The sequence below is a fragment of the Gallinula chloropus genome (genome assembly GCF_964237585.1).
Source record: "Gallinula chloropus genome assembly, chromosome: 2".
Lineage (NCBI taxonomy): Eukaryota > Metazoa > Chordata > Aves > Gruiformes > Rallidae > Gallinula > Gallinula chloropus.
In genome coordinates this window covers 106,322,990-106,335,712 of record NC_140086.1, presented here as the reverse complement: position 1 = coordinate 106,335,712, position 12,723 = coordinate 106,322,990, and the positions used below count along the sequence as shown (strand labels likewise).

Below are 12,723 nucleotides of genomic sequence, written 5' to 3'. Positions count from 1 at the left end.
TTCAGGTGCTAGAAAAGTTGTACAGAAAAGGGTATTAGCCCAAACTTTGGAGAGGTAGGACTTGGCTCCTGTTCTCAGCCTGGCTGTCCGCTGCATGCTGGTACTAGAGATGGAAGCAGAACCAGGGCTTCTCCTCATCATGACAAAGGTTGTGGAGCAGCCCTCTTCTTTCAGACAGGCAAAGGGACAAAATATCCTGGTGCTGCATTAAAATGTGTGTTAAGGAGGAAACAGCTGTGTTCCTGATCTGCTGTCTGTCCTCTTTGCTCCTAAGTGTCCAAACAAAGCTTCCTAGGCAGACGGCCCAGGCTCTGGGACAGTTTGCAGCCCCATCCCTCACGGCACAACCCATCAGATTTAATATTCTGAGGACACATTGTTGGGTTTGGTATGTAGCTCCTTCCTCAATGTTTTTGAAATGTAACGGATGCTTAAGTCTTCAAGAAGCCTCTATTTCCTTCTGTGGCAATACCGAGTCCTGGTGTTACTAAGTCACGGAAACTAATGGTTGAGTGGAAAATCCCTGAGGGGCTGTGTCATTACAGGGAAAACAGACTGGCAGCAAAAGTGGAAAACCTGCTGCTCAGCCACGACTATTTCTGGTTTCCTCAGTCCAGTCTTATTTAGAGATGGAGAGAAGGAGAAGAAAACTAATTTACATATTCAGATAGAGGCAGTTTGTGACTTTGGGTGCTAGAATTGCATTAAGTTGTCTTCCATCACCCTCGCACTGTGGTATCTGAGGAGGGTTACGTGCCACCTTTGCTGTTCCTCCTGGCAGCGGTCTCTGTTACGCCTCATGTGTCACGGCTCAGGAATTTTGTGTTTGATGTTATGTTTCCTTTCCTTGTCCCTGCAGGCTCCAGCATTGTTTCTTAAATTTAATCTGTGTGGAGCAATCTTGTCCCATTGTGTTAGCCAGCTGTAATGGGCCTCAGCTTGGGTTTTTATACGTGTTTACTCCTTAGCTGTACCGTGCCTTGGGGGGAAATCACCTCCTTGAGATGCACTCCGGCGTACGGGCAGATCCAGTGCTCCACAGAATGATCCATGAAGGCCTTTCATAAGACTTGAATACCTGAGTCAGGGCTGCAGTGGAAACCCCTCTGTCCACCTGGATTCCACACCTGGCCTTTCTGCAGGCACAGGGGCCTTTCTGGCCTGGGGAGCCGAGCAGGGCTCCCTGTTTTCCCTTTCAGATGCTCGTTGCTTGGGACAGTAGTGCCCTTTGTTTCACCAAGTGATTTCCATTCCGTGCAAAATCGAAACTTCTGGGTGAAATCTCAGGAAGCAAATGTAGTCCCACAAGCCTGGGTTTTCTCTGGAACACGAGAAGGGTGGCTCCTTGCCTTTGCTCTGATGAACACTTTGAGAAGACGTGTCCAAGTGTGCAAGCAGAGGAGAAGCACAACCTCATGCCACTGCCATCGCTGACACTTCTTCTCTCCTTTCCTTTCTTTCAGGGTCACAACAGCCTGGAGTGCCGTATTACACAGATCCAGGTGGACCTGTGATGAATCCCATGGCTATGGCTTACCACGTCCAGCCCAATTCCCCACAAGGAAACCCAGTTTACCCACCCCCACCTTCCTACTGCAACACACCACCTCCCCCTTACGAGCAGGTGGTGAAATCCTCCACGTGAGGAGACTCTGGCTCTCTGACCTGACTGTGTGAGAAGAAGGTGCCATTGCAAAATGACCAAGGCGGAGGGCATCTGCCCATTTGAACACTTGCTAGTTCTCCAAGTCCTCTCTCCCTTCCTTCCCTGCACCTTTCCTCATTAAAGTTACTTGCAAAGGGGTCATTTTAATATTTTTTTCTTTTTTCTTTCTTTTTTTTTTTTGTAGAAGTGGATTTTTTTCTTTGTCTTCAGACTAAGAGAAGTCGTCTTTGTAATGCTTTTAATGGAAACCTATATTTAAAACCTGTATGTCTTTCTCTTTATTTATTGTTCGTTTCAATCGTGGGTTTAATTGCCTTATGGCAGCTACTGATATGCAGCCCCAGAGTGATGCACACTCTCATTAAACCCCATGGCAGAAATGCCCTCATCTAAAGGAAGGGACAGAGAAAGAGGGCAGAGGTAGTAGAGGCAGGGAGGGCAATGCTTTTACCAGAAATAGTGGCCACCATCCCTTCTATTTATGTTTCTCTTGTAAAACTTGGTTCTGATGTGCAGCAGAGAGATGCTGTGGTAGAAGCCTGTGAGTGAGAGGAGCACCAGCCACTGGCTGAGTCATGACAGGGGCTTTGCCACGTGCCCTAGAAAAGAAAGATTAATTACTTTTAAATGCTGCATCAAAAAGCAAAAGACCAGGACTTGAGTATTTCTTGGCCAGCACATGGACTCTTGCCTGTGCAATCGGCATCCCGGTTCCCCTTGTCGTGTCAGCGCTGAGACTGTATGGAATGGGCGATGTCAGTAGCAAGAGGGAGGTGTCATAACCTCCATGGTGCTTGTGCCTGTTCCTCTTCACAGAGCAGTTAGGAATGCTGCAATATGTAGGTAAGTTTCCTTTCCTGAAAGGAAAAATGCTCTCCTCTGTAGGCCAAGCAAACAAATAATTTGGGGGGTGGTGGGGTGGTGTTTAAGAGCAGATCCTTGGCCTGATGTGCAGATGGTTTGGCTTTCAGAAGCACTCCTAGCTCTCCGTGCGCTTCCCTGGGAGCGACCCCAGGATTCCCAGCTCACCATCCCATGCTGGTGGCTGACTCTCCAGAGTGACCGCAAGTCAACACCGTCAAATAAACACAGAGGCCCTTTCTGTCCCTCTGAGGGCTCTCAGGCACGTCTGGCGAAGACATGAAGCTCCTCTGAAGTGTGACTACACCCTACCGGGACCTTCTGCCTTGCTGTGTATTCAGAGCTGCGTCACTGATCAGTGACGAAAAAGATGCCATCGCCTCCTACTGCTGAGGAACCTGCAGAAGCAGCACAGTTGAGATTGAGGAGTCCTTTGGGTACTGGGTGAGTGCTTAGTCACTGCCAATACACTGACTGTTCCTGTGTCACTCCAGTCAGGGCACAGAGGTCACCCTGAGGTGGTTTGGGGTGCTCTGAAGACCTGGTTGAGCAGGGAGCCAAAGCTTTATTGTGCTGTTAATGCCTGTCAGTGGCTTGTGAGAGTTTCTTCATAGGTGGCAAGCTCGATTTGCAGACCCAGCAGAAAAGAGCACCCCTCTGTTATGAACACTGAATCTCTAACAGAAAAAACACCAAGGGACACACTGTGTGTCTAAAAGCTGCTGGTGGTGGTGGTCATGGTCATCTGGAGCCGAGCTAGCTTTTGGAGGGGCTCCTTCCTGCAGAGCTAACTTCAGTGAAATTGTAACTGAGGTAATTGGCAGCTGGGGGAGGGAGAAGAGTGTTTCACACTCTGTTCTGCTGTTGGGTGTGGGGGAGAACTGCCTGGTTTGGCAGCACCAAAACTCTGATTCATACTGAGTTACGTTCCCTGACACTCTTTCTGTATAACCTGCCTTCTGGGACAGCAGTGGCTTCTCTGAGCTGAGGGAAGCTGTGTCTGTCATTGCAGGACGTAGTGAGATCCCCCAGCTCTGATTCAGAAGGATGATTCTTGGGTGGCACAAAAGGTCTTTAGAGGATGGCCAAGCTGATTCCCTCTCCAATAAAAGGAAGGTCATTGGAAGGGTAGACTCAGGCTCTGAGTTTGCACTTGTACTTAGGTTACAAGCCAGGGAAGATTGTCCTAAAATGTATCCTGCTATGTATATTATACATATCCTGTATATTTATAAAAGGTGGAATGATATTCCTGCTTATTGTGAGATGGGGCACTTGCCGTTGTGCCAGCAGACTTCATGGGCAGTAAGTCCAGCAAGAAGTTTGTCCAGGCTTTTGTTTAGATTGCACTGTGGGTTAAAATGCAGCTGTCCCCGGGCTGATCCTTTTCCCAGTTCTTTTTCACTGCACTGGGTGATGAGGAAATGCCGGCAGCCCGAGGCAGGCCACCTTTGGACCTGACGTCTGTGTTTGTAGTGGTGAGCTTAGGAAGGAGGAAAATCTTGTCTTAGCTTCTCAGAGCTGATGTTGAGTGACCTGAAGTAACTTCCCCATCATTTGGGGTATTCTGCTGGGCAGAGCTGTTTTGCAATCACTTGGCTTTTTCATGTGAATTTGGGAAACATAAAAGGAGCTTTTCATGTTGAATGCTGGTGTGAATGCCAGGCAACAACTGCCTGATGATGGGCAAATGGCGTTGATTTTCTTAAACATTGGGGGTTCTGGGCACATTTAGGGCAGGTGAGGAGGAGACTTGGAGGAGTGGAGCTGTGTGCACCTCCTCCCTTACCACTGTGCTGCTTGAAGGGCTCTTTCTGGTCACCTGGTCTCCTCCCCAGTGTTGCAGGCTGGAGAACCTCCTCCATAAACCCAAGCATCCAACCTGAGCCCAAGACAGCACAGAAATACTTTTCAAAATCACAGAATTACAAAACTGAAGAGGTTTGAAGGGACCTCCAAAGTCCATCACTGGGCCCAACACCCCCTGCCAAAGCAGGTTCCCCAGGACAGGCTGCACAGGTAGGCGTCCAGATGGGTCTTGAATATCTCCAAAGGAGACTCCACATCCCGCCAGGGCAGCCTGTCCCAGTGCTCTGTCACCCTCACTGTGTAAAAGTTCTTCTGCATGTTGGTGTGGAACTTCCTGTGCTCCAACTTGCAGCCATTGTCCCTTGTCCTGTCTCCACAGACCTCTGAAAAGGGGCTGGCTGATTTCCCCTGCATCCCACACTTAAGATATTTATAAACATTAATGAGGTCCCCTCTTAGTCTTCTTTTCTCAAGGCTGAACAGTCCCAGCTCACTCAGCCTTTCCTCATAGGGGAGATGCTCCAGGCCCTTAATCATCTTTGTAGCCCTTCTCTGGACTCTCTCCAGGAGATCCCTGTCTTTTTTATACCAGGGAGCCCAGAACAAAAAATGCTTCATTAATAAAATTCCTTCCCTTACTGCGCAAGAGGACAAAGCAAAATACTTCTGTGTGCTGTGCAGACACTTGATATGTTTTAGGTGTGAGTGCTCGGTCCCTCTGCCTGCACACCAGGACTGCCTCTGTGTCGTAAACCTGTCCGCTCTCGATGTTTAACAACAGCTGAATACAGCTCTGTATACCAGGCAAAATCTTTTTATAAAAGCAAATCCAATCTTTTTCCTGTGGATAGAAATGACAGCAGGTGTCCTGTCAGTTGGGAGGTCCTTTTGTGTTGTGAAATGTACTGATGAGACCTGGTGGTTTCCTGACCGCATTGAATGTAAGCCTTACGCCTTCTCATAGTGTAATTCTTACTCACCAATTTCTAGGGAAGTTTTTCTTAAGTCTGGCTGGTTCCTTTGTTAGTGTTGGTGGATGGCACCACCTCCTACAACACGCTCCCATTCTAGCAAAGTTGCTTGGACGTCTCTTAAAAACACAGCAGGTGTGTGGGTATCCATGTGAGTTGCCTGCAAACTGCTTTTCCCCTTGTGGCCTCACTTTTGGAAGGATTTGGGTTTCCTTTTCATTTTTTTCCTTTCTAACCCACAGGCAGTGATGGCAGCTCAGGTGAAGCAGCATTTTGACCCAGTTTTACTCGCCAGTGGTGGTGCACTAGGAGGTGGCAGCTGCTGCAGCTTCGCTTGTGTGAGCTTCCCCATGGCATGTTGGTGCTTTATCCATCGGGAAGCCTGTGTCAGATTCTCTGGGTGTTGCTACTGTTTCCCCTCTCTAACAAACACCAAGGAGGCTTTGGTACCTTGCTGCTGAGGCAGGGTGGTGTGACTGCAGAATAAGGTTGGTGCTGGTGGTTGAAAGCCCCAGGATGACTCCCCACTTACCTTTGAGATCTCATCAAGTATGTCAGAAAGTTGATTTTGTGTATGTTGGGTAGAGGGCACCTGTTTCTTGCATTGGTGTTTGATACAGGGGGGGATTAAATGCCTTGAAAGGGGCTTGGGCAGAATGGACATCCTTGAGCCCAGCCACTGGCTCCAGGAGGGAGCCAGGAACATAAACAATACCCCCCGAGGTCCTTTCTTCAGCCCTGTGTCCTCAAAATGTCTGATGTGCCTGTGAGGAGGCAGTGATCAGGAGGAAGGGGCCTAGGTGAGTAGGGAAACCTTTGATGTCTCGGCTGCTGCAGTGCTGGCAGAAGTGGGTTGGAAAGGGAGTTAGGACCTTTCTGCCACAATGAAATACACATTCTGAGAGTCCAGGCACTACCAGAGACTCTAAGCACACCCTCCACTTTGCTCTGGTGTGGCCTGTCCTTTGCACATCCAAGGCTTGAGCAGAAAGCCCAGGCTGTGCAGTGGGAAGGGGAGGGAACCTGCCCTTTCCCTGGCTGGGCACTTGGTTTTTGGCTGGAGGTTTTGCTGTCAGTCCTGTCTTGATGAAGGACCACAAAGGTTATGGATGCCTGGATGTGCTCTGCTCACTTTCCTCCTCAGGGACCATGCAGGGAGCTAATGAGCAGACGTCTTTTATAGACTTGTAAGGCCCCCTGTGATTCTTGTGTGCAGCTTATGTCTCCAGACATTCTGAAGGGCTGTTAAGGGTGGTGCTCCTCAGACTCTGTAGCTCTCAGCAGGGAGCCAGCATCCCATGCAGCAAACCTTTCTGCCCTCCAGTGTTTACAGGCCTGCAGACCCGATCCCATTTCTTAGCAGGAACCAGCTGCAGGTTCTGCTTCCACCATCACTGGTAAGACCAAAAAGTGCCCTTTGCTTCCCTTCCTGTCAGCTAGCAGGGGTGTCTCACGTGTAGGTAGTGACATGTAACCATGCTTACTCCTCACAAACTTTTCAGCTAGTGATGCTCTACCTCCATCCCACCAGCCACGTGTTTCCCAGGCCAGGGTGCTGCAGGGTGTGGACTCTGCTCCCCAGGTGAAGGGAAGAGTTTATTTCTCAGTAACCTGAAAAGAAGCTCAATTGGACCAATCTGGCTACAGGTGGCACAACACCTTGAGATTTGTTCTGGGTTGTGTCAAGTCACTGGGCTGCCTGATGAGCGAGCGCTCAGGGTGAATGGCTTGGGACGGTTGTAGTCTGACTTCTCCACACCTGAGAAATGCAGCACTCTGGCAGAACAGCACTTCCTAAATCTTGGTTTAGGGAACAAGCTGGGGGGGGGCGGCAGGCTCTGCCTGCCTCTCCTTGCCTCTGCAATGCGTGGGAACTGCCCTGCCCCTGGCAGCAGCCAGGCAACCCTGGCAGCAGGGGATGGATGTGGGCAGTGCCCAGCAGTGGTCACTGCAATGCAGTCAGGGGATGTACACAAATGCTCAGCTCGAGGGATTTTGGGCAGAACTGTCAATCCCAGGCCCTGAATGGCTGTCCTGGACTATTCAGCCCCATCGTGCATGGTGGCAGTGGGGACTGGCAGGGCAGCTGGTGCATCAAGTGCTGCCTGGCAGGAGTAGGTGCTGCAACCAGAAACATTTTCTGGGGCAGGGGGCAGGGGAGGATATGGGTGGGTGTGACCCTGTGCCAACAAAGAGACAGACAAGATCTGGTATCCACCAGTAAAGGCATGAAGTGCACAGCCTGAACACGTGCCAGTTAGCATTGTGAATGGTGCTCCACAGCTGTGGTGGGCTCCAGGGGGGTCATGCAGAGTTATCAGGGGGGGGGTTTGCTGGTAGGCTGCTGTGGTTTGAGTAGAGAGGAAGAATGCTTTTGTAATAGCGGCTCCTAACTAGCTCTTGTCAGGAATAAGCAGGGGTGCTGAGTGACCATGGAATCAGCCTTGCAGACATTGTGAACTGCCTGGCCCAGGAGGCTTTTGAGGAATTACTTCCCTTCAGCTATTTTTTTTTTTTTTCCTCCCTCCCTCTGGCATGCTCCACCCCTCACCTTTCAGCCCTGCAGCAGGAGCCTGATGTCTCATTCAAGATTTCCCTTGGAAGAAAAGCAGCAATGGGGATGGCTTTGTGCCCTTCAGCAGGGCCCTGAAGGGTCAGTCCAGCTAGAGCTCATCCTTCAGCCACTGGTGTCAGGACTGTAACTGCCTCAGGCTCGTGCTGAAGGCAAGGGCCAGCTGTTGCCAGAGCAGCTCCTGACCCCAGGAGATGCTTTTTTTTTTTTCTTGGAAAGCAAGTTTCATTCCATAAAGTGCCTTCCCTCCAAGGTGCTGCCTGACCCTGCTAGTGAGGGCAGGCTCTGCATTAATGGGTGAATTAATTTCATCACAGTCTGAGCGTTCAGCAAGTTCTGTGGGTTTTTCTTAGCGAGCACAGAGCCCTGGTGCTCGCTGTCAGGCCCTGGGTACAGAGGCACCTCTGCTGCAGCTGCGCTCTTGGGCTGAAGCCCCTCAAGCAGCACCATCTTACTGACAGTTTTGCTCTTGCATCTCTCCTCCCCTTCTGCCCCTGCTGGTGTGACAGGGTGCCCTGTGGCTCACAGGAGAGGGACAGACAGCCCCGGCAGCATCCTGCAGTGCTTTCCATGCCTCACAGTAATTAGTAGGCTGAGTCACCAGTTGAGCCACAAATAGGCCCCAGATTGCCAAGGAGGGTGCCAGCCCACCCTGCCATTTCTGCGTGGGGCTGCCGGGCAGCTGGGCCTGTGTTTCATTATCACTTTGGGAAAAGATAATGGAGCCTTTTTTGGTTTGGGGGTGGAGTTGATTTTTTTTTTTCCCTTTCCTTACAGTTTACATGGCTGTGAAAACAACAGCTGGGGTGACCTTTTCCAACAAGCTCTTCAGGTTAGATGAAGAAGCAGAGGAGGGATTGCTTTTTCTTCCCTACTTAAAGCAACCACCCTAACCCAAACCCCTTAGCTGGGTTAAGGTTTTTTAATGCATGTACCCCAGTCATTTTTTGGCACATGATTTCTCCCCAGTTTTTTTTCTGGACTAACGCCCGCAGCACTGCTCATTCAGTGGGTGAGAGAATGGACCAGGATGTCATTGAAGGCCCCGTGGCTGCTGGAGCCTTCACCTCTGATGCCCTGGTGCTGGGGGAGGGGGGTTGAGCTGCCTTCTGGGATTTGCACACTCTGGTGGGGAAACTACTACAGAGGTGGCATAAGGAGGTTTCTACAAAGTAAATGCTAGGTAGAAGCGCTGGTAAAAAGCAGCCTGGCCCAGGCTGGGAGGTGGGACAGCAGAGAAGGCAGAAGGCACTGTGACAGGTTAAGCAGCCCTCTGATCCCAGCCCCTGCAGACACAGGTAGCTCCATAGCAGCACATACATGTTATTTTGGCTTCGTGTAGTGAGAGAAGTCCCAAGAGTAAGCGTATGTGCCTGCATGTCTCTCTCTAGTCTGTGTGTGCTGCCTACCCCTAGCTCACCTGACAGCCCGGTCACTGCTGCTCCCTGCATGCAAATCACAGCTGCCCTGCTGCACAGACACCAGGTTCCTGCACCTGTGAATCAAGAAATCCATGAAGACCAAGGGGGGGAAAGCAAACAATTCCATCAGGAGAAAGACCACTGAATCCCACCACACTGATGGGACAGGGTGCCCATACTCCCCCCCCCCCCCCCCCCCCTCGCCTCTTACAGGCAGCTGTGATGCTTGAGAAGCCGCAGTGCGTTTACCTGGCTACAGCCTGGACTTGTACTGATTGTCTTCAGGTCCCTACCCACAGCAGATCAATGATGCCATTAATTCCTAATCCCCAGTGGCAGAGGGCCACCTGTGGCACATGGGGCTTTGTGAAGCAGAGCATTGCTTGCAGCATACAGAAGTTTTCTTCTGTTAAGGCCTAGCTAGAGAAAACCACACCACCTTTCTCTGAGCTGGAAAACAGATGTTAGTCAGCTGGACAGAGAAATACCATGTGTGTTCTTAAAAAACAGTTAGTTGTGCATCAGGCTTCAGCTGTAACCTGTTCCACAGGTCCTGTGGGCCCAGAAAGGAGTGCAAAGCATTGCTAAAAATTAGCAGTTGACAGCCCTGAAATGCTCCTAGAAGGTGGCTAAAAAAAAAAATCCAAACACCCTACAATTTGTCTACACTCTGGCATGTGTTTCGTTCTGCAGGACTATGACTTTAAGTGGGACAGCTAATCGCTAGTTGCTGGAGTGAAAGGAGTGCAAGGGAGCAGTAGAGAGGGGGAAGGAATCACACAAATTACCACCACACAGCTTGATCTTTACTAATAAAGCCAAAGAACAACACATCAGCATTTTTTTTCCTCTTTTTCTGCCCAAAAAGCATCTCCATTCTTAACACTACTGCTTTTTACAACAGATGGACTATTACACACAGACAAAGCAAACCAGGGAACATTAAGACATTCTCCATATTTTTAGTTTGATGTGATCCCTGAAAACAATGCCTTGGGGAGGTGTGTTTCTTCACTCTCACGCAGCATCCTTTCCCAACGGGCCACCTAGGTAGCACAGCGCTGTGAGGAACAGAAAGGAGGAGCCCCGAGGGACGTCACATCAGGAAGACGAGGCAGATGCCCTGTCTGGTGCTTCCCAACTCTATACATTATGTTTCCAGTCTTGCTCAATTCCAAGAGGATTCTGTGGAGAGACAGGGCCAGGCCCCACTGCAGCAGAGGGCTGGCTATGGTACAGAAGGAGCTGGTAGCTGACTTGCTCGTTATTTCAACGGGTGCGCTCAAGCACCTCAGAGATCCGCTCAGGATTATTAAGCGGTTCTAAACGCAGCTATACCTCTGTGTTTTTAAAATCACTGCAGTTCAATTCCTCATGGGTTCCAGTCAGCCAGAATTGCCTCCCACAGGTGCTATTCCCAGCTCAGCGGCCAAGGAGCTGTGTATGTAGTTACTGAACAACACAACCCTACCTGTCAACTCCCTAGTTATAGGCAGTCAGTACAAACCACGTTCCGGATCTGCCGGGAAGACTGGTGGCTTCTGTTCTGTGTCTGCAGGCTGTTCCCACAGACCTGGCAAGCCCCCTTCCCTTCCCTGTTAACTGGCCCCATATGCTCTGCCACCACAGTGGAGGGGAAGGAAGAAAGGGGGGTGGGGGGCGGAGTGAAACAGGATCAGGGCTGCCAGCTACGTCTTTTTCTGGGATTTCTGCAAGACTTCACCCTGGGCGAGTTCCCTCCCCAGAAGTTACTCAGGGGCAGACTCAGTGATTCACAGGCTGAAGCAAGCAGGAGTTAGACCTCAGCATGCTTGCCACGGAGGAACGAGGTGGCCTCTACTGGTTCACTCTGCGCACTGCCTCTGGTAATCTGCTCTCCCCATTCCTCGGGATCCCTACACCTGCTGCTGCTCTGGTCCCACACGCTTCAACCCAGCTGCTTGCCATGCTGCTTCCCTCATTCCCACTGCCTGCCAGGATCTTCTCCTGTCCCTGGCTCCACTGCTGCTGGGTGTGGTGCCCCTCCACCTCATCTTCTGCCCTTTGCCACAGGGGTAGAAAAGCCTCTCTCGCTGCTCCCGTGTTTTAGTCCTATCTGACAAACCAGCAGAGGAACTACACTGTGACAATAGGCTCTCCCTGCACCAACACTGCTCCTCTTGCCCAGCAGAGCTGAGCACAGAGATTATTAACATCCCAAAAGATTTGGCAACAGATGCTGTGACTTCAAGGAAGTCACCCTGTACCACTCGGAGATTTATGCAGGAACAACAAAGCATCTGCAAGCCTGACCGCACATGCTGGCGCTCAGCAGATGGCCCACAGGTCACCTATATCCCAACGTGTGCCTGGAAGGTCAAAGCCTCTGCCATCTGCCACACTCCTGCCCCACAGATCAATTAAAACAAGCACCTGGAATGACAGAGCACAGGGAGACCCAGGGGGATGGATGACAAGAGCGTGAGCGCGCTACACTTACCTTCCCAAGCAGTAAGTGTGCCAACAGGAACACCTACACCTGCTCTAAGCACACTCAGACCATGTTCCACTTCTCCTCCCAAACTCAGGAGCACCCACGGGCAGCTCTAGGACATCATGATCCCACCGTAACTAGAAGGGGAAGCAAAGCACTACCAGCACAGTTAGAACTAAGGGCAAAGGGCCTTTTCTGTTTGGATTTTAAGATTAGGTTGATTTACTTCAACTAGAGCCTCTAACAATGGTTTAGTATTTCTCATTAATCTTCTGCAGCCTCCACAAGCAGCTGGTGTTTATCACTCCTATCATACTATATGGGCTAAATGCAGTGGGGCTGGGACAGGGAGCCAAGGGCCTCAAACAAATCACTGCCTGGGTTTGCAAGCAACACTCACCCTGAGTTACCAGCATGAGAAGCTGCCCTGATGCCTTCCCTTTGTATCTGCATACTGTACGCTGCAGGACAGGTTCATTACAAAACCACAGGCAGGGCAGGAGAAGCAGAGTTATGCTGTCCCTGCTCTGCAGCAGGAGGTTTATCATGGGTGACTCCACCTTCAGCTTGTTAAGCTCATGCCAAGGGATGCAGCTTTGCAGAGGTGGGAACAAGCATCGCCACCCTGCTGGAAGTTCCTACCACCAACTCAATGCAGGGATCAGAGGAAGCCTCTCCTTCAGGCTTTCAAAAAATCCTCTCACAACAGCAGCAGAAGTCAGGTGCCTTCCAACCTGCTAGTTTCTGAAAACTTGAGATGGCCTCACACTTCTCCATCAAAAAAGGCTCATCTCCATCCCCCTGGCTTCCACAGAAAAATAAGTTTTCATCTTTAAGTTGCCATCTCACCCGTGAAACTGGGCACTGTCCTCCGCAGGGATCCCTCAGGCCTGAGGTGGGACTCGCTGGGTAACCACGCCGCAGAAAGCGCCACTGCTGCTGTGAGTCAT

General features: G+C 50.6%; 1 protein-coding gene across 1 annotated transcript in view; it reads left to right on the top strand.

Moving 5' to 3' along the window:
- VOPP1 (VOPP1 WW domain binding protein) overlaps positions 1–1,948 on the top strand; it is a 69,029-nt gene extending 67,081 nt beyond the window's left edge. Inside the window, exon 5 of the mRNA XM_084260326.1 lies at positions 1,464–1,948. Within this exon, the coding sequence (XP_084116452.1) occupies positions 1,464–1,645 (182 nt within the window). The 3' untranslated portion in view covers positions 1,646–1,948. The remainder of the gene's footprint in view (positions 1–1,463) is intronic.
- The last annotated feature ends 10,775 nt before the right edge of the window (positions 1,949–12,723 follow it).